Raw genomic sequence first — 22,220 nt, 5'->3', positions numbered from 1 at the left:
CATGTCACCTATGGACAGTTTTGGGTACCACAGGTTTTCATTGTAAGGATTTAAATCCACTCTTCATTCTCACCAGGACATGTGTCCCCATTGGAAGACTTACAGCCTATCCTTGTTTGGATGACAAATAAATATTTTAGAATTTCACTCACTTTCAGACCTGTGACAATGGTTATCTGACAAACAGAGGCTGAATCTCACCAGCTGGGACACAGACGGGATTAAAAACCTTACTGAGGTTCAAATGTTTCTCTACTCTATCCAAAACAAAAAAATGGGTTTAGTTACGCTTCAAGAATCTGCACTGAAAGTTATTAGGGGCTTGACTTTAAAGTGTGTGTTACCCTAAATATTTTTTTTCCCTCTATGTGTGTTCACATATGTGTATTTTTTAAATGATAGTCCTAATCATTTTCATGTCCTTCTTGCATCTGAAGTACCTACTTGATCTTATCAGTCACATTTATTCACTGTTCTAAACAGACCACACAAAGCACAGAAGCTGATCTGTGTTTGTGTGGTCAGTTCTCATCCTTTGATTGGCCATTCAGAGATACAGGACACTGGGCAGACACACAGCATGCCTGTACTGGGTAGTTTGTTCAGCCTCCAAACCTCCCTACCAATCACATCCTGCCTCTGCCCCAACCCCCAATCACAGCCTGTTGAACACGTCCCCTGCTTAAGAACAGTCTGTATCTTAGCTTAGGCTGAACAGACTATTGAATACAGGCACACTATGTGTCTGAACAGTGTCCTATAACACCGCCCCTCCAGTATCAGGAAGAAGAGATGCATGGTCACATGACAACCTTTTAAACTTGTAAAAAAGGTAAGAAAGATAATTTCTAAAACTAAGCAAAAGCAGTTATGGTGCCTGCATAGTTATAGGTGTATTAGAAAGAGTCTAACATTTTATATTCAAAACTACTATAATTTCTGGGCTAAGCCTTGAACTCTGGAGCTAGCCAAATCCCTCTCTAAAGTGGAAGATAAAATTAGGGTTAGTTTACATCTGTTTTCTGTTAAAGTAGTATTAAATCCAAAAGCAAACATTTATTATATTGTAACCCACCAATTCTTAGATATGACACATTAGTATTTTTTTTAGGCTTTCCTTCCCTTAATTTCACCTGCTGATTTGGCTAGTAATTCTGTTTTCAAAAGAACAAGCTCTCTTGCAGTTACAGGGATGAGATAACCCATTTCCCAGTGGCAGGGGTGTTTACAATGATCAGCTTTTATTTCTGTAAAACCTTTATCCCAAAAACTGTTGCTGTAACTACTTATAAAATGTTAGCTCGAGTTTGGCTTCAATTTGTTAGTGTGTCTAAAAGAATTTAAATCAATTTGTTAGTGTATCTAAATCTGCTAGCACATCTAACACTCCCCTCTCCCCAGACTCACAATGCTTCTGCCCAAAAGCATAAAAAGAAAAGAAAACGGAGGTAACCACCAACATCTAATGATTGGTAAGCTGCAATATATTACACTTTTGGTTTTGGAATTAATACTGCTAAAGGATGATCACTGCTCACTACAGCCAACAATACATATGGGTTTCAGACGGCTTTAAAAAGTATGATCTTGCTGTGTTTGACATTTCTCACTGATGCTTGCAGGAGCCATTGAAAGACAACATCCTGCTGACTTCTGTGCATTATGAAAGCTTGTGTATACTGATGTCCGTTTTACAAGTGCTATATGTGAACACAAACTGAATGCAATTATCATTATTATTATGTATGCAATAATAAAAGGGGATAGCTGAAAAAAAAAATTCTCAATGCTCGAACATCAGGATATTCCTGCATTTGCATGGCCATTTAGTCACGGTACAAATCTCAGCAACAAGATTCTACAGAAGTCACACAGGCATTTAGCCACAGTGCGAATTCCAGTGGCAGGAATCTCCTGCTGCTATCAGTAGATTTCTGCTGCTGGGATTCACACCATGGCTAAATACCCGTGCGAAAGTAGCCTAAAGCCAACCATAGATGGTCCGAATCTTGGCTGGATCAACAGGGACCAAAATTCGAACCATGTATGGGCAAGCTGAATGTACCCAAGTTGATCAAGCGATCAACTAGGGTACAACCAGGCTGTCGGGCTTTTACATATTGCTAGTGGCTGTTATGGCCACTAGTAGTAATTACTGTGTTCTCTTGGAGATGGCTCGCCTCACTGGGAGAACACAATGGCTCCATGGGAGGGATTCCCCTCATCAACACTGTTCATTGGGAAATCAACCACGGGTTGTCAGAAAGAAAGTCACACACCTATGGCCAGTCTAATACACAACAGGGGACTGCGGTTTATGTTCACAAAAGGCCTGAAGACCTGATTACTACAGCTACCTGGTGCAGACACGGCACAGAAAATAGAGCAGATTCCTCCCATTTAGTATAGGAGGTTGGATCCTCTTTGGGAATTAGAAGCTGGATCTTCTCTGTTGTCTCAGTTTTAGTAGAATGGTGCAGGCTTTAGAAAATTGACAAAACAACATCTTTGTGGATGGGCTGAACATACCATATCTGAAGTTTAATCTTCTTTCCATCTAATTCTATGGTTCGGATTTTAAAATCAATACCTGAAGAAAGGTTAAGAAAAAAAAAAAAAAAAAAGTTATGTTTAGGATTAGATATCAAGAAATGACATGTTTACAGAAACACAGCTTACTTCTTTTGTTTAGGGCAGGAAGTGGCCTATGTGCGTCATGCATTGTACAGAAAGTTCACAGACCACTTCCTGTAACACCCAGCCTGGACCTGCTCAGAGATACACACGGCACAGCTACAACATGTAGCACAGAGTATCCTTGTCATAGAAAGAAAAATTAACAGTTTCCCGAAAGGAAGAATAGTTTAAATAAAACCTACTGCCAAACATCCAGTAAACACCCAATTGTGTTCTCATGTTACGAACACTAAATAATCAGCTTACAGCAGGATGAGTGACAGAGCAGGAAAAGTCACAGCTCTGGTTTGCCTCATTAATGTCAACTTTGAGATTAACCAAAAAACGAATGTTTGATTAACTTTTGCATTACTTTAGTACAGGGGTGTCAAACTGGCGACCCTCCAGCTGTTGCAGAACTACAAGTCCCATCATGCCTCTGCCTTTGGGAGTCATGCTTGTAACTGTCAATCTTGCAATGCCTCATGGGACTTGTAGTATGGCAACAGCTGGAGGGCCACCAGTTTGACACCCGTGCCTTAGTATATGCTTAGGTTCTCAGTATACACTTTATGAACTCCATAAACAATGTAAGAATATCGAACTGTCAACATACAAAAACAGGGGCCATTTCATAGTACAGGCGAGGACGATTTAAATAGGATTCTGCTTGGAGGACTGGGACGAGGTTTTGGATGGCACCAAGCTGGTCTGATAGACTTACCCAGCTTTATATAGCGCACCAAGCTTACCTCACCCCGCTTAAGAGTCTCCAGATTTTACCCTGAGCAGAGCCCCTGAAATCTAAGGGAAACAGGCACCTTTATTCATCTATTATGCTCCTTCCCAGTTATTCAGGCGTACTGGAAACAAGTTATCAAGTTCTTACACGATCACATGGGCTCTCCGCTACAATTAGATCCCAAATCGTGTCTGTTGGCCTCCTCCCAGACCTGCCTAAGGACAAGTTCCTTGTTACCCTTCTAATGAGACCCTCTTTAGTGCCCAGAAATAAGCTGTGCGCCATTAGATGCAGGCGACACCTCCTACCCTTCAGGCATGGTTGATTGAAGTGAACGTGACACTTTCATATTTGATCTTTGATTCAGAAATTGATCTATATACCGTACATAGGGGCTGCCCCATGAAATAACAAAATATGGGATACAGGGATGTTGAATTCTTATCGCCCGATGCCCGGGACATGTAGTTGCGTGCGCTGGGCAGGTAGTATTTCTTTTTTACCTTTAGCCCTGCTCACCTGTCAGGCGGAAGCATTCTGGCGGCAGTGCTGCTGCCGATTGCTTCCACAGAGTGCCAGCCTCTCTGCCCCCCCCCCATGTGAATCTCACCCCGCCCACTGTTACCCGGGCTCCGCTTGCCCATCTCCGGGCCTGGGACGAGCTCACCGTCGGCGGCTAGTGGGGAGGGAGGAGAGTTTACACGTCCACTATCCTCCCCTTCTTGTCCTGACCTGGAAGTGATGTTATGATGTCACTTCCAGGTCCCCATTGAGAGATTCCTGGGAATTGAGGCTGGTAAAGAATGTAATTCAGTGCGATGTGCACTGCATTGCATTCAGAGGAGCAGAGGGGAGACATCCAGAGTCTTTTAGACCTTGGATGTTTCAATAAAGAAAACCTGTCACCAAAAAATCATCACATAGGGGACATTGTCCCCCATGTGATGAAAAAAATTTAAGTAGAAAAAAATTTTTTTTTTTATTTTTAATTGTAAAAAATTAACCACTTCAAGTCCGGACACTTTTACCCCCTTTCTGTCCAGGACAATTTTCAGCTTTCAGTGCTATCACACTTTGAATGACAATTGCGCGGTCATGCAACACTGTACCCATATGAATTTTTTAGCATTTTTTTTTTAGACAGATAAAGCTTTATTTTGGTGGTATTTATTCAACAATGGGATTTTTATGTTTTTTGCTATGTAAATGAAAAAGTCCAAAAATTTTGAAAAAGTGTTTTTCTTATAAAATTTTGCAAATAAATAATATTTCATCATAAATCTTGGGCAAAATTTATTCCGTTATCTTTTTAGTAAAAAAAAAAAAAATAATAACCCATATTAGTTTATAACCAAAAATTATAAATTTTGAAACTTTTGTTTTACATTTTTTTTTTTTTTTACATACTGTCACCGTAGTACAGTGTCACCATGGGTACTACTTGTCGGGGCTGATGAAGATTTTTTTTTTTTTTTTTTTTAAACGGATTGCTTTTACACCCATAAAGACTGTAAAAGCAATCATTTCTCCATGAAATGATTCAAGCAGCCATTGAGAACTACTGTGTGAGCTGTGATTGGTCACAGCTTGTCACATGGTACAAGGCTGTTGTGAATAGCCTTGTACAATGTGACCTCTGTGATCATTCACAGACTTCACACGTAGTAAGCAATTATGTCAGAAGTGACATCTTGCTTACTACTCTGCATGTAATCACTGATTGGACAATCATTGATCACATGATCGGGACCTCGCACAGGAGGTCCCGTACGACGATCGGTGTTCCACTGTGTCCGGTGCTGCGTGCTCCCAGGGAGCACGCACAAGCAGAGGGTGGGGAGGCCGTTTGTAAACGGCCACCCGACCTGCACTGCCACCGTCTGGCCGTTTATATACACAACGGCCGGACGGGAGGTGGTTAAAGTTACATCCATGCACATGACCCCCCCCCCCCCAAAAAAAAAAAAAATTGAGCCCCCCCACATATTCACACATGCTGGGGCGCCTATGCATGAAAACGTTGATTGCAATACACGTTACATATCGTCGCGCACGCCAAAATGAGAGCAATAATTCTAGCACCAGACCTCCTCCACAACACTATACTGATGACCTAGAAGGGGCATTAAAAGCATCACCTATAGAAAATATAGGGTACTGAAGTTTGTCACCATTTCACAAGTGCACGCAAATTTAAGGTTTGACAAGTTGGATATTTATTTACTTGGTGGAACCTCATCTTTTATATTTTACAAAAAAAAACTGGGTAATTTATTGCTTTTTTTTGTGCCCTAAAATTAACTAAGTTGTATTTTTACTGAATTTTTGCAGTAATATTATGCAACATAAGCAACTGGAACTACCATTATTTTATTCTCTAGGGTCTCGGATTTCAGAAAATATATCATGTTTGGGGGTTTTGTGTAATCTTCAGGCCTAAAATTATTTTTTTTAATCTTGTGCAAAAAATGCAAAAATGGCTCTGGCAGCGAAAGAGATAAGCCGGACACTCCCCTTTCCTGACGAGCACCCAATCAGTGCTCATTACACTGCAAGGTCTCTCTGCTCCCTGCTAGTCCCGGGGGGCGGTGCTGGAGACAGGCAGGGAGGGGAGGAGATAAACAGCACAACGTTAAAAATATTAAAAGTTTGTCGCCATAAAGCCCCTTTCGTTTTTAAAAGTCCCATACATTCCTAAAAGCACCTCTGCCTAATAAAAAATATCAACCCTCATTTTTTCTTATCAGGACAAGTAGATTGTCATGAGGGACAAGTTGATTGAGACCCGATTTAGTCCCTGGACATTCCTGCTAGTTTAAGTCACTATAAAACCCCTTTTGTTTTTAAAACATTCCTAATATCACCTCCAATTTAAATACAGTTTTGTTAAAAGTTTCTTTTTATCTGGTCAAGTAGATTGTCATGAGGGACAAGTAGATTGGGACACCAATTTAGTCCCTTGGAAAAGTCGTTTTTTCAAAAATTTCCACACCCCTGGGGATAAATGGCTTGATACACCTACTACTTGTGTGACTTGATAGAGCAAGGGTATTTGTGACCGGTTTGCCCTTTTTTCACCAGCCTACATCCTGGTATGGAGGATCTGATTTCATGGTAATCTTGCTTGAACAATTGCTGTGCCCATTGTCTTCCTTGCTCTCTCTCGAAAGTTTATTGGATTTATCCCTTTTGTAGAGCGTGTATCACTTACTGTGCAATCTGTTGTGCAACTGTACTTTCTTTTACCTTGTTGTTAATAAAGTTCTTTTAACGTTAAAAAAAAAAAAAAAAAAAAATTCTGCTGGCTGCATCTTTAGTCCAGTTTTCTGCAAAACACAGGAATGAATGGTAATGCATGAAAAAAAATCCTAAATGGTGTCTAAATCCTACTCTAGCTCCCTTGTCTCCTCCTCCCATGCTGGTCTCCAGGACTACTCCAGAGCTTCCCCCATCCTCTGGAACTCTCTACCCCAATTTATCAGACTATTGCCTACTGTGCTCACTTTTAGGCGATCTCTGAAAACCTCTTACTTCAGGGAAAAGCCTATCCTGCCCTTAGCGAATACTGGAATCTTCTACTCTTCCAACCAGTCCATCCCCCACAGTTACTACCTTTTGTACCACTAGCCCCTCCCTCCTAGATTGTAAGCTCCAAGGAGCAGGGCCCTCCTATCCCTCTTGTATTGAACTGTATTGTCTCCCGTTATATTGTAAAGCGCTGAGCAAACTGTTGGCACTATATAAATCCTGTATAATAATAATAATAATAAACTGCACCAAACCTTAAGAACACAAAAGGTGTTAAGTTGACTTTGCTGCAGTCACTGTAACCCTATTGACTAAAGCTGGCCATAGAGCGTTCATTTAGATCTGTTCAAACAGATTCCTCCATCCCCATAAACAAGGCTCTGGCCGCATACTCACGTCACGTCACGTCACATTGCATGTACAATAAGCCTTGCACCGTGGGGGGCACTACTGCAAGGGTGCATTTTTTTTTCATTTTCTTGCAGTTGGGCTTAAAGTAACTAACTTTTTCATAGAGTTAGTCTTAAAGAATCTATTCCAACTTTTTTTTTATATTGAGAAAAAGATAAAAAGTAGCAGCTGTAGTCAGAGACTATGAAGTCAGTGTCTTCTAATAGCTTACAGGCTAACGAGTCCCTGCTGCCAGAGAAAATAAACAGAAGAGTTCTGATTTTATTGCCTGTGATGTGAATTTTGAAGATGGATTATTTTACAGTACATGCAGCTTAAGTGGTCAGTGATTGCTGGTTGTAAAATATTTACTGTTCTTTTTAAAGACTATATAAGCACTGAACTCAAAAAAGTACCTTTTTATGAACGCACACACTTACTTTAATCCAGTACTGAATATCTAACATCCAGAGGGCACTGGGGATGCAGTAATTCACTGTAGCGGTCTGTGCTACATAAAATCAGTGCTGCTTTTTTTTCAGGTTCTGCTCAATGTGTTTCAGTCTGCATACTGAACACAGGGGATGGGGGGGGAAACGCTCGGCAACCTTCGCCATTCAGAGAAAGCCTTGTTTTCAATGTCTTGCATTGTAACAACTCAAAGCACCCCCTCACACACAGACACCAGCCTGCACATGTTTGAGTGTGAGGACTTGTGTGAACAAGTATCATCACTCTCCTCTCGAAGTCCTACTACACACAAGAGCTGATATAAAGTCAGTTTTAGGTACTTGTCACTTTATCACATTTAAAAGGCAGGTAGTATAAAATTTCTTTTTTTACTGCAAACAAAACAACATTTTTTTTCTGTCTACCTGGAGTCGCTCACGTTGACATCACTCACAAGCATAAAGACTAAACTACAAAAAATGCATAGGGATAGAACATCTCAGCCTGCTCAGCTGATTTAAACCATTGATTGATTTTTAAACCATTACTGTAGCATCATCCAGATCAATATTTTACTAGCCAATAATCCTCATATTATTAGCTACCATTGCACAACACAACATCTAACTATACTCATCCTTGCAGAGCCATGTATAAAGTGGTATGAGCTCTTATGCTTAGCTTTAAGGCTCCATGTACACGGGACACTTCTGAATGATGGAAACTGACTGCTGGAAAACGTAGGTTAAAAAAACGTCTGTTTAGCCATGTTTCCATACCACGTTTATGAGCGTTTGTGTTTAGAAGTGTTTTTTAAAGATAACTTCAGGAGACCTTCCAAAATGCCCAGAATGCACTGAAAAGCAGTAAAAAAAATTAACTATTTCAGACATTTTGAGAGAAATAGAGAGCAGAAAGAGAGAGAGCAGTATTTGTTGAGATTAGCTGTGTTTTTTTTTTTCTTTTGTGGTGTTTGGATGTGTTCCAGCTCATTTCTGTGCAGAAATTAATTGTAGCAGTGTCACATATTTTCTTTCATGCGAAACCTCAAAGTATGGTGTACCAGGTCCATTTGAGTAACGGGAAAATGCTTTGCATGCATTTTTCATGATAAAAGGCTCTGGACAGCATCTGGAAATGGAAAAATTAAAACAATTTTCCAAACACAAACGTTTATATACGCCATGTTCGCCATGTTTACACGCATTTACAAGTGTGTGAAATGCTGATAAAATCTACTCATGAACCCAAGTTTGGTGCGTTCAAAAAAAAAAAAAAAAAAAACAACTGTAAACTCAACTGCCTGTAAACGACTGTAAACAACAATGTGTAGATGGACAGAGGAAAACAGTAGGGTGAGTTCAGGGGCTGCTGAAAAAAAACACAGAAAAGCTCCTAAACGTGAGTTTATCAGCTGCAGTGTACATGGAGCCTTATGCCGGCCATAGACGGTTCGAAAATTGGCCGATTTTTCGTCCGAAAGAATAATCGGCTGATTTTCACACTGTTAGTGGGTTAATTGGTCAGCTGGTTTTCGGGTTTTTTGCACTTTTGGATTATCGGTCATGTTGGAAAATTCGGGGAAAATGACCGATTTTTGCGGCAATGATGGCCAAATCGTACGATCATTTTAACTGAAAAAAATATGCGCCTGAGCCGTGACCTGGAAGGAACAGAAGTTTTGGCTGTTATATGGGGTGAACTTTATGACTTGGTCGGCCGATTTTTGTAATCATTGGTGGTAACGTTGGTTTAACGAATGACCGATTTTTCGTTTATCGTTTGAAAAAACACGCTGTTTGAGCAGCTACAGTCATGTAAATGTACAGCTTCACCAGCATACAGACGACTTCTGTAACTTGGAAAGCACGCAGGCTTGTTAGATGGATCTGAGTAATCCCTTCCTATGTACTGGGCTGTCCCAATGAGATGCTTACATTGCATCTCTGTTACACAATTAGGAAACTTCTAATTAAAAGGAGGAAGTAATGCCTAATGCTGCCAAAGGGCACAAATAGTCCTTTTACAGCAGGATTAACAGTACCAACAGCCAAGATTTTAATTAGGGCATTGATTACTCATAAGCAGATTGTTGCATTTCTAAAAATAAAAAGGGTGGTGGGGCAGAAAAAAAAAAAAAACAAAAACCTCTTTACACCTTTTTCAGGCCACCTCGCTGTGGATGAGAGGGAACCTGGTGTGTGTAGAAAAGATGTAATGTGGTCATCATCAAAAAAAAAATCCTGCTGTGCAACAGTCACAAGAAATGCTGTTAAGAGGGAAATCTTCTGAGTTGGAAGAGGCGGGTTCGGGGGCGACAGGAAGGTGATGGGGTGAGATAATGGTTACAGTCCGGAAAGCTATTGTGACCACCCTGGAAATCCCCAAGGGCACACGGCAATGCAGATCGCATAGAAAAGCTCACGGTTTTCTTTTTAAAAGCTTGACTCACAAAACGAATTACAATACTAAATCTGATCCCCCACAGTGTACATTAAGAACAGTAGAAAGAGCTCCTGGTAGTCTGGATGGCCATTTATACTAAGCGGCTCTATCACACAGCACTATGGTATAGGCTGTTACTGTAAAAGGTTACAGGATCTGTACTGGCAATGAAAGGGTGGCAGCGTGCTTTATATTCTAAATAGATCGCTAGCTCAGGAGAGCAGCCTGCCAGCTCCTGATATACAGCAGAGGAGTGGGTGTATATGCAGTGTTACCATGGAGGAGCTGAAATACAGCCCTGGTGAGTCATTGCAGCTCTGACTTGTACGCCTGTACAGCCGCGTGTATGCCACATTATGCACACTGATAGAACACATTAGGTGAAAGGCCCCTCAATTTCCAATGCTGCCCATACACTGATTTTTTTTTTCCCACACTGCAGGCTTAAAAAAAATAAAAATTAAAAATCCAATAGATTCCTTCACTCGGCATGGATGGACAAAATCGCCCTGCTGGGCTACTGCATTATGACAGCCACTGGCAGCTGTCAGAATACAGGTTAAACTGCTTCTGATTGGATGCAGCCACTGTTCAGGCGACAATTTTAATTTTTTTCATTGAAGGAATGTTGGGTAGGAGGGGCCAATAGGGTGCCTCACAAAGTTAGTCCTGTTCATCAGAAACCAGACTAACTTAGCACAGCCTATGACCAGTGGCTTTAAATCATTAGGTGTTCTGTGCATGAAGTACAGAGCAGTGAGAAGGTAAAACTTTTTTGGAAGTATTTTGGTCACACCTACTTAGGACATACAAACAAATGGAAATGAGGATAAAACAGGAGGGCGCTTCTAAGTGCAGTATATCCGGATGAACTTTAATGATGACAGAAACACTTACAAACTTGCAGTAAAAACAGGCTCAGTAAATTCGTCAGGATGCGGGGGCTCTATCCACCTTGTGAGAACTCTTTGTTCCGGCCAGCAGCTGCAGGGGGAGCTGAGGATAGGATGTCCAAGATGGCTGCCGCAAGTTCCGGGGTCGCTGGAACGCACGCTGTCCAGGGGACCGCAACTGACTGCCGTGGATGTGGAACAGTGACGCATTTCGGAACACGCGCAGAGCTCCTTCAAGACCAATCCTGAAGAGGACAGCCTCCTCCATTGATCCTATATACATCCTCTAAACAAATGTGAATACAGGAGCAGGCAATTTATGTATGCAAGCTGTAAAGAGGTACCAATAAAGAGAATTAAAAATGTTTGGGGAAAAAAAAAAATTTTAATAAAATTTTAAAAATAATTTGGTACTGCAAAGACTACTGGCTGGATTCACCAAGCTGTAACAGTCAATCATTCTCTTTAGCAATGAAAGCTAAAAATAATCACTATGGCACGTAACGACCGTATTATAATGTACAGTCTATGAACACAGTACCATCGAAGTTAATATTTGTGCAGCAAATGGTATTTAAAAGCATTGCCCTTTATAAAAAAAAATAAATAAAAAGCATGTGCAGCTCAATTTACATGCCAGGGAACGCCAAGAGCAGGCAGGTAGGTGCATCTTATGTGCAATAAACAGCCTGCCTGCTCGCAGTGATTTATGCAGGCCATAGATGGGTCGTTTATCGGCCGAATTTTTGTCCGACCGAAAAATCAGCCGATATTCACACCGTTAGTGGGGCAATGCCGTCGGCCGTTTTTCGCAGATCTTCTCGTTTCTTTATATTGGTCATGCTAGAAAATCCACGAAAAACGAACACATTGGTGGCAGCATCCATGGCAGCAATGACCGATTTTTCGTTAATCGTTCCGACAGCATAACCGTGGACCTTTAAAATGGTTCTAAAAGGCTCGAGGTGTTGCATGAAGGTAAAAAACCTTTTGTGTGCAGCGCCCCCCAAACCTTACCTGAGCCCCCTCCGATCCAGCAACGTTCTCGAGGCTGTGTGTGTCTTATGGATGCATACAGCAGCGGCTCGGGGACGAGTACGCAGCGGTGCCTCCAGGGTGAGGCAACTTTCCCTGGGGACACCGCTTGAGGGGGAGCATCCAGGAGTGACATCGGGGACCCGAAAAGAAGAAGATCGGGCTGCTCTGTGCAAAATCACTGCACAGAGCAGGTAAGTATACACGTTTGTTATTTAAAAATCAAATGACTTTGCCAACCCTGAGATAATGTCATTAGTTTGCTGCAGGAGAGACATTTCCACATTCTCCTCTCCCCCACCAATCAGACTGCAACATTGTAGTAAGCCACATGGTGAGAGGCTGCAGCAGGGCTGTGTGAGAGACTTTTGGAAACACAGCCAAGAACTGCACAGGCACCAGTATTAACATGACTGTCATCTCTGAGCCAACATCTTAGTCCAGGAAGTACATGATGCATGAACAAAGATGGTGCTGTCCTTCAGGAGAGAAAATCAGATGAAAGTGTTTGTAAAGGTTAAGGGCCAGTTCACATCACAGAAACACAGTCCAGGGGTGTTTTGGTATGCATGTTTTTGATGCATTCTGGTGCGTTTTCCCCTCATTCCTTCTGCATCTTAAATAGGTGTTCCAATACGTTTTGCCGCGTTTCAGTACAGTTCTGTGCACAAATGTGTCATTGGTTACTTTTTTTTTCTCCACTGCAATGGAACTGACTGCACGGGTGTGAACTATTCCATTGGAGCCCAAATAACATCCTGTCCATGTGTTTTTGATGCAGAAAATGCCCTGGACTGCATCAGGTGTGAACCAGTCCTAAAGGCTTTTTATTTACCTTAATGCATTCTCTGCATTAGAAGTGGCCCCTAACTCCCTGCCTTACACTTTCCTGTTCTTCCCTCCTCTCTTCATGTTCTCACAAGCTTGGCTGAGAGCTGTCAATCAAATCCTGTGAGGAGGGATCGAGCCCAAACTGCACTTTGTGTGTCTATGGACGCACACAGCCTGGCTAGGAAACGAGCCCGCATGTGTGCCCCCATAGCAAGTGGTTTGCTAAGGGGGCACACAGAGAAGAGGAGGCACCAAGAGCACTAGCAAGGAACCCAGAAGAGGAGATTTGGGCCACTATGTGCAAAACCTGTGTACAGAGCAGGTAAGTATAACATGCTTGTTATTTTAGAAAAAAAAAAAAAAAAACAGCCTTTACAATCACGTACGAAAGGGGGAACCAAGTAATCTCTGTAAGAGGTAATAAATACCTGTAAGTGTTACTTAGCATGCATGACTTGAATAGGATGACAAGTCCGTGTTAACAGAGAAATGAAAGACAAAAGTGAATGCAGCTGTCAGATGAGTTCATCTCTCAGAGAGCAATCTGGTTTAGAAATGACGAATACAGGGCAATACTATTAATCTTGAACCCAATGCACCTACCCAGCAGTAAAAAAACAGACAGACAGCGATATTGCTGAATCAATCCATGATTAAGGCATTCTGACATCTTTATCCTCGCTGTGAAGTTCTGGTATTACAAACAAATGGCAGGTGTTGCAGGTCACTCCACTCTACGGAGTCTGATGCAGCACAGCACTGAAGCCTAACTCCAGCTTTGTTATCCTTTTAAATAGTATATTTGGACCAAGCTGTCCCAAACAAACTAGTGATGCACCGAAATGAAAATTCTGGTGCCGAAACCAAAAATTCAAAATGCACAGTTTTTAAAATGAATATATATTTTTTGGAAAAAAAATACACTTTGATTAAAAAAAAAAAAAAAACACAATATATACCCCAATTTTTGTAAAATATGAAAGAGGATGTTACGGCAAGCAAATAGATACGCAACATGTCACGCTTTAAAATTGCGCATGCTCGTGGAATGGTGTGAAACTGCGGTACTTAAAAATCTCCATGGGTGATGCTTTAAAAATTTCTACAGGTTAGCAGTGTAAAGTTACAGAGGAGGTCTAGTGCGGGAATTATTGCTCTTGCTCTGACGTTCATGGCGATACTTCACGGGTGTGCTTTGAACACCATTTACATATGTGGGCATGTCCTACGTATGCGTTCACCACTACGTGTGAGCACGGGGCGACGGGGGCACTTTAAACCTTTTTTTTTTTTTTAATTTAATGGGGTTTTTTTGCACTGTCCCTTTAAACACAGTTTTAATCACTTTTATTCTTATCACAAGAATTGCATGCATCCCTTGTGATAGAAATAATTAGTGACAGGTCCTCTTTATGGAGAGATATGGGGAAGAAAAAAAAAAAAAAAAAAAGTAAAAAAAACAAAAATATGGCCGGAACTGAAAGTGACATCGCTGCGGTCCTCCAAGGGCATAGAGATGAGTGGAAATCATCTTTCCTTCACTCATCTCTATGTCCAGCACCGGGATCGTTCGATGGCTTCTCAGGCAAGGCTGAGAACTACCGAGCGGCGGCCAGTGGTGGCGATGATGGTGGGCGGGGTGTTTTCGGCACCTGTATCAGTGCTTTTTTTCATATCGGCCGAAAACACCCCTTTCGGCCACCGAAATTTTTGGTGCATCCCTAAAACAAACCATTTCCTTCACTAATACACGTGACTGCTGTCAGTGCTGTACAAACTGTATGTGGCATCAGATACATAGAGTATACAGGAGCTGTGTTCTGGCAGAGGGATGGGGACTTCTCATCCCATTCCCAGAAGAAAATCGAGATAGGCTGAGTGCTGTTCAGCCATTCACAGGCCTTGTAAAAGTCAGCAGCTTGTCAGTCCAGTTCACCCACCTCGGCCAGGTAACTGCAGTTACATAACAAATGGTGGTGGGTCAATTAATCACTTTATTAACTCAGGCAAGTTAGAAAATCTAGTTAGACAGGTACTTCTCCCCATGTGATCACACACAAACTTGTATGCTTTGTAGAGCCAAGTGTCCAACAATGCTAACAATTTACCCTAAAGGCAGTCAAATCATTCCCACATGTTCCACTGCCCTTGAGAGTCTATGGGTGGTGTTAGATTGCCCATCTGACACCAACATTAGGCTCCATGTACACGAGACGTTTAAAAAACACTTCTGAATGATGGAAACTGACTGCTGGAAAACGTAGGTTAAAAAAAGTCTGTTTAGCCGCGTTTGCATACCGCATTTATGTGTGTTTATGAGCAATTGCGTTTAGAAGCGTTTTTTAAAGATAACCTCAGGAGACCTTCCAAAATGCCCAGAATGCACTGAAAAACAGTAAAAAAAATTTACTATTTCAGACATTTTGAGAGAAATAGAAAGAGCAGTATTTGTTGAGATTAGCGGTCTTTTTTTCTTTTCGTGGTGTTTGGATGTGTTCCAGCTCATTTCTGTGCAGAAATTATTGCAGAAGTGTCTAACATATTTTCTTTCATGCAAAACCTCAAAGTATGGTGTACCAGGTCCATTTGAGCACCAGGAAAACACTTTGCATGCATTTTTCATGATGAAAAAAGGCTCTGGACAGCATCTGGAAATGGAAGAGTTAAAAAAAAATTGCAAACGCTTATAAATGCAGTAAGCCACGTTTACAAGCGTTTGAAACGCTGATAAAATCTACTACTGAACGCAAGTTTGGTGCGTTCAAAAAAACGACTGTAAACTCAACTGCCTGTAAGCGACTGTAAACAACATAGTGTACATGGACACATAAGAAAACATTAGGGAGAATTCAGGGGCTGCTGGAAAAAAAGAAAAACGCAGAAATGCTCCTAAATGTGAGTTTATCAGCTGCAGTGTACATGGAGCCTTGAAGCAAGCCTCACCCAGCCCATACATTACTCATTTTGATTTATTCAACCAACGGGTTGAACGAAAAAAAAAAAAGTTTCGATTTCCCCACCCACACATTCAAGGTTGATGGGGGGAATCCTCCCCACTGAGTCACTGTAATCTGACAGCGTGGAAACTTTCCTGTGGTTAGAATACACTGATCAGTGCTGCTGGCTATAGCCAGCAGTGCTGATAGAGCAGGAAAAATCCAAAAGGCTTGATGTAACTTCTGTACAAGCCCACCCATACATCGATCAAAATTCAACCAGTCCTTGCTGAACTGGCCGAATTTCAATTCTTGTATGGCTGGCTTTACGAAGGATAACCTTACTTCACAAGTACGACGCAGGAAGCTATACATAACTATATTCCCTTCGCACACATTCCTGGAAGTATGGCTCATCAATAGATGGTGCTGTAGACTGGAAACATCATAGGCAAATGTACATATTCGCCAGCACACCACAGATCTCCATATGGTCCAAAAAGGTTTTTATCCCAAAAAGATCACATCAAAGAAAAGTGCAACGTTTCAGAGCCACGCAGGACCCCTTCGTCAGGCATGCGATACCTGACGAAGGGTCCTGCACAGCTCCGAAATGCTGAAGTTTTCTTTGTGATGTGATCTTTTTGGAATTAAAACCTTTTTTGTTATGAACCAAAAGGAAATATAAAAGGCCAAATTGCGGACTTTAAAAGGCACTGCAACAAAAATATATTTAAAATCACTTTAATATTTGAATGTAGACCATTACATAACAATGCATAAAGATTATTCTGCAAAGAATGCAAGACGCCCAATGAGGGGTGGCGCTTTCTATGCAGATTACAAAACTCGTCAATAATAGTTTAACATTGATACAAAAGTACCGTATCCCGGTAAGGCAGTGTTTCTCAACTCCAGTCCTCATGGACCCCCAACAGGTCATGTTTTCAGGATTTCCATTATTTTGCACAGGTGATTTGATCAGTTTCACTGCCTTAGTAATTACCACAGCTGTTTCATCTGAGGGAAATCCTGAAAACATGACCTGTTGGGGGTCCATGAGGACTGGAGTTGAGAAACACTGCGGTAAGGGTATCAAAAGACATAGATCAGATGTCAATGATTGTGATTACTCTACGAGTAACTACAGAGTAATTACAATCATTGACATCTGATCTATGTCTTTTGATACCCTTACCGGGATACGGTACTTTTGTATCAATTTTAAACTATTATTGACGAGTTTTGTAATCTGCATAGAAAGCGCCACCCCTCATTGGGCGTCTTGCATTCTTTGCAGAATAATATTTATACATTGTTATGTAATGGTCTGCATTCAAATAATAAAGTGATTTTAAATTTATTTTTGTTGTAGTGCCTCTAAAGTCTGCAATTTGGCCTTTTTTATTTCCTTTTGGTTCATTATGTTAATCATTGGCCGTGGCACATAGGAGCCTATTATATGTCCCTACAGTCTGTCACTCTGTGTCGGGTATTTTTCTATGTCATTATTAAAACCTGTTTTGCACCATATCGAGATCCGTGGTGTGCTGGCGAATATGTACAAAGGGGCTATACAGCCACCACTGAAAATTCACTGAGCTCTCGTAGGAATGAACTGAATTTTCTGCACATGGACAGAACAGCTGAAAGACTGGTAAAGATAGCTTGCAGTGGCAGATGTTTTAGCAGAGACTCTGGGGGTTTACCCACAGCTACTTTCACACTGATCCATAGCAAAATGAGCTAAAAACATATATGCGTTTTTTCAGTGTGTTTTACACAGGACATGCGACTCAAAAACTACATCAAAACTGCAATGTGAGTGTGTGTTGATGCATTTTTGCTACGTTTTCCATGGATTTCCATGGTTTTTGGTGTAGTTTTTTTTTTTTAACCACACCAAACCTGCACAAAAAATGCAGCAAGCAGGATTTCACTAAAAGCAGCAGACTCGCAACAGATCAGTGTGAAGAGTTCCATAGGATTACATGGTCACACATTTCTTCTGCTTTTTTTAATGCAAAAGCGGAAGAAAAACAGATCCGTGTGAAAGTAGACTAAAGTTGATATCCAGCTTTTAGTGAAGTTTAAATATTTTGTTTGGACTAAGCTGCTCCAAATGAAATATTACCTTCACCAAGAGATGCAGATTCTGGGAGCGCGGTATAAACTGTATGTAGCCCCTGCTATATAGAGTATACCAGTGTTTTTCAACCTTTTTTGTGCAAAGGCACACTTTTTTCATGAAAAAAATCACGAGGCACACCACCATTAGAAAATGTTAAAAAAATTTATTGAAAAACTTTTTGACTTGAGGGCCGCAATGGGTTCATATATTGGACCCGGGGGCCGGACCAAGAGTAGATGAATGATGTGTATGTGTCATCCATAGTAAGTATAGTAATATTCCCCCATAGTAAGCATAGTAATTAATCCCCCATATAGTAATTCATCCCCCATATAGTAATTCATCCCCCATATAGTAATTCATCCCCCATATAGTAATTCATCCCCCATATAGTAATTCATCCCCCACATAGTAATTCATCCCCCACATAGTAATTCATCCCCCACATAGTAATTCATCCCCCATATAGTAATTCATCCCCCATATAGTAATTCATCCCCCATATAGTAATTCATCCCCCATATAGTAATTCATCCCCCACATAGTAATTCATCCCCCACATAGTAATTCATCCCCCATATAGTAATTCATCCCCCATATAGTAATTCATCCCCCATATTAAGTCCCCAAGCCCCCCCCCCCCCGTGTCAATTCACTTACCTTTGCTCCGCGCGTTCCTCTCGCCGTTCCGGTGTAGCATGAAAATCTGTCTGCTATGAGGATCTGTCCCCCTCGACGTATCTGCGCATGTGCCAGTTTCAGGCATTAGCAGCCGATCGGCGATCTCCGGCACATGCGCAGATACGTCGAGGGGGACAGATCATCCTGACAGTATCACGCTCCGCGGGCCGGATTAAAAGGTCCGCCGGGACGTATACGGCCCGCGGGCCGTAGTTTGCCCATTGCTGTTCTAATGATTGGTCTATTTGTGAGCCGAGGCCACATGTTACAGATGAAATTGCAATTTTTCCCACGGCACACCAGACAATATCTCACGGCACACTAGTGTGCCGCGGCACAGTGGTTGAAAAACGCTGGAGTATACGACCCGTCCCACACCCAGAACAAAATTGAGCTGCACTGGGTGCTGCTTAGCCATTCACAGGGAGACTTTTATTTTCTGAATAAATATAAAGCTCCCTCTGATTGGCTGAGATTGTGATGTCATCTGCCAATCTCTCTGCCTTGGCTAATCAGACGAAGCTCTGTACTTGAGGTCTATGTGGGGGGGCATACTTAGGAAGAGGGGTGGGGCATCCATTATAGGGTTTTTAATAGAAAGGTGACCTTGTAGTTTAACCACCTTCCTACCGGGTACTTTTACCCTCTTCGTGCCCAGGCCAATTTTCAGCTTTCAGTGCTATTGGACTTTGAAAGACAATTGTGCGGTCATGCAACACTGTACCCAGCTGGAATTTTTATCATGTTTTTTCACACAAATAGAGCTTTTTTGGTGGTATTTAGTTGGCACTGGGTGTTTTATTTTTTGCACTATAAAACAAAAAAAGAGCAAACATTTTTAGAATAAAAAAAGTTTTTCTTTGTTTCTATTATAAAATTTTGCAAACAGGTAATTTTTATCCTTCACTGATGTGTGTTGATGAGGCTGCACTGATGGGCACTGATGAGGTGGCACAGATAGGCAGCACTGATATGCAGTGATGATAGTCACTGATAGGCAGCACTGATGGGCGATACTGCTGGGTGGCACTGCTTGTACAGCCCTGATGGGTGGCACTGATGATGGTCACTGATAGGCAGCACTGATGCGTGACACTCACTGACGACTCTGTTGAGCAGCACTGCTTGTACAGGACTGATGGGTGCCCCTGCTGGGCACTGATCAGCAATGCAGATCTGTTCTGTCACATTTGCCGGTTATCAGCAGTACTTTCCTCACGCTTTGACAGCAAGAGGAAAGTGCTGCCGATAACCGGCAACTGCATTTACTCTGTGATCTGCTGTGTCATTGGACACAGCTGATCATGGAGATCGCTGGGTGCGCCCGGGAAGGCGTCATATGACACCCTCCCAGAACTGGAGAACCACGCTGTAGCCATCATTCGACTATAGCGCGATTAGCAAGTGGATGAAGGAAATATTTAGTCACCACATACACATTCATTTTATAGCATTACAGCATTGTAATAAAAATACAAACAATAGTCATACTTGACAATCCAATATACTCGTAAGCTTACTTGAAAAATCTCCTTTCACAATGTGAGTGATCCCTGTCTCCTGGCCGTCTCTTTCCACAATTTCCTGGATTCCCAGCATGCTTTGCAGCTTCTCCTATGCTATTTACTTTCAATTTATAAGGACTACATATCCCATGGTACCTTGCTGCCTGCAAGCAGCGATTCTTGCACTGACTCTGCTCCTTATAACTTCTGTAGTTCAGAAGGCAGGCTCTGTGAAATGTGTGACACAGTAGTGCCTACTCACTAAGCATAGTGATTACAGAAGTTAAGAAAGTAAATCTATGGAGATGTTAACAAAGTAAATTTATAAACGTTAAAGTGTTAGTTCACCTTCACCAGAAACTTCCCTATGCAGTCTGTGTATAGTAAACTGTGTGTCTCTGACTAAAGTTGAATAATAACCTTGCTATAGGTGTAATCCATTTATGTACCCCCTGAAGCCTGGCTGGAAAACTCCCAGGGCATTGCTAAGTGAGGCCTAGCCATTACTGTTCACCTCCAAAACCAGGAGGTGTGAACATTTTTTTCTTACCCATAGCCCCTCACATGCGCTCTCCCCCCTGATGTAGTAGTTCTGAACTTAGAATCTAAGAGCTCACTCCTGCAATGGTGGAGGTGAGCAGTAATGACTAGGCTTCATCTAGCAACACTCTGGGAGTTTTCCAGTCAGGCTTCAGGAGGTATGTAAATGGCCTACATCTATAACAAGGGCATTATTCAACTTTAGTCAGAGCTGCACAGTTTGTTTTTCTCTATACACACCCCTTATCTGCATAGGCAGCTTTTTGGTAAAGGTGAACTATCCCTTTAAGATCATTCAGGTTAATAGAAGTAGGCTAGAAATTATTAAAATAAAATGTGGAAAATAACCTGTCAAAGCCAGTTACCTGCTCCCACCCCTAAAAAATAATAAATATAGGTACTCTGAAATGCTGGCAGCAAGAGTTAAATGCTGGCCCCTAAAGGTGAGGTTCCAAATCCAACATTTTCCTCTCCCCTACCCATGCCTTAGTGCGGATTACTGAATCTGAGGACTGTAGTTTTGGATTCAATTTCTCATAAACTACCCATTTTAGATTGCAAGCTCTAACCAGCAGGGCCTTCTGATCCCTCCTGTATTCATTTGTATTGTAATTGTACTGTCTGCCCTTATGTTGTAAATCGCTGTGTAAACTGTTGGCGCTATATATGTATTATAATAATAATAATAATAATAATAATAATAGAGACAGAGGGCTCGACAATGGAGACACTCTTCACGCTGCTTTCGATTGTTTCTGACCCAATGATCTAGAACAAGTATGCAGACCATGAAAGTGAAAGGAACGTTCGAGTCATCTGCTTGTTACACGTCAGAAGCTCAAATCTAGAAGTGGATCAACTGGTTGCCTTAAAACCAGCATTTTCAGTAGAAGAGGTCAGCATAGCTGTCTTCCTGTTTCTCTCACCAGATTTCCTCTGTGGAGCCAACATACATATGATTCCGCTATTGGGCTCATGCTGTCATTAACTTCGGTATCTGGCTCCTGAGTGTTTTCCATTCCTGATGGAGAAGTCATATTGGAGGAAAAGCACAACTAGTGTTTTTAGGAACTACAATCAAAAAGAATTACTGTTATTATTTTTTCCACTAAGCTTTAGGAGCGTGTGTCAGCTAGGTGGAGTTAAATCTATTAAACCGAATAATACTAGTAACATTGGAGTGGTATTTGATGATGACATACTGGATTTATAGTAAAATGAACAGGGATGTGGCTGGTTTAAAACACTTGGCTAATAAGTGATAGCTGGATTAAAATATACAGTACATTTATTTATGACATGCACTATACTGCTAACGTACTGGGACACCCCTCCAAATCATTGGATTCAGGTGTTCCAATCACCTCCATGGCCACAGGTGTATACAATCAAGCACCTAGGCATGCAGACTGCTTCTACAAACATTTGTGAAAGAAT

General features: G+C 41.5%; 1 protein-coding gene across 1 annotated transcript in view; it reads right to left on the bottom strand.

Moving 5' to 3' along the window:
• RAB8B (RAB8B, member RAS oncogene family) overlaps positions 1–22,220 on the bottom strand; it is a 57,309-nt gene that overhangs the window by 21,595 nt on the left and 13,494 nt on the right. Inside the window, exon 2 of the mRNA XM_089671435.1 lies at positions 2,530–2,590. Coding sequence (XP_089527561.1) covers positions 2,530–2,590 — 61 coding nt within the window. The remainder of the gene's footprint in view (positions 1–2,529; positions 2,591–22,220) is intronic.

The sequence above is a fragment of the Staurois parvus genome, unplaced genomic scaffold (genome assembly GCF_062004578.1).
Source record: "Staurois parvus isolate SC_StPar_1 unplaced genomic scaffold, SC_StPar_1.0 ptg000105l, whole genome shotgun sequence".
Classification (NCBI taxonomy): domain Eukaryota; kingdom Metazoa; phylum Chordata; class Amphibia; order Anura; family Ranidae; genus Staurois; species Staurois parvus.
Note: the sequence above shows the minus strand (reverse complement) of the source record. Positions and strands in the feature narration are given on the sequence as shown.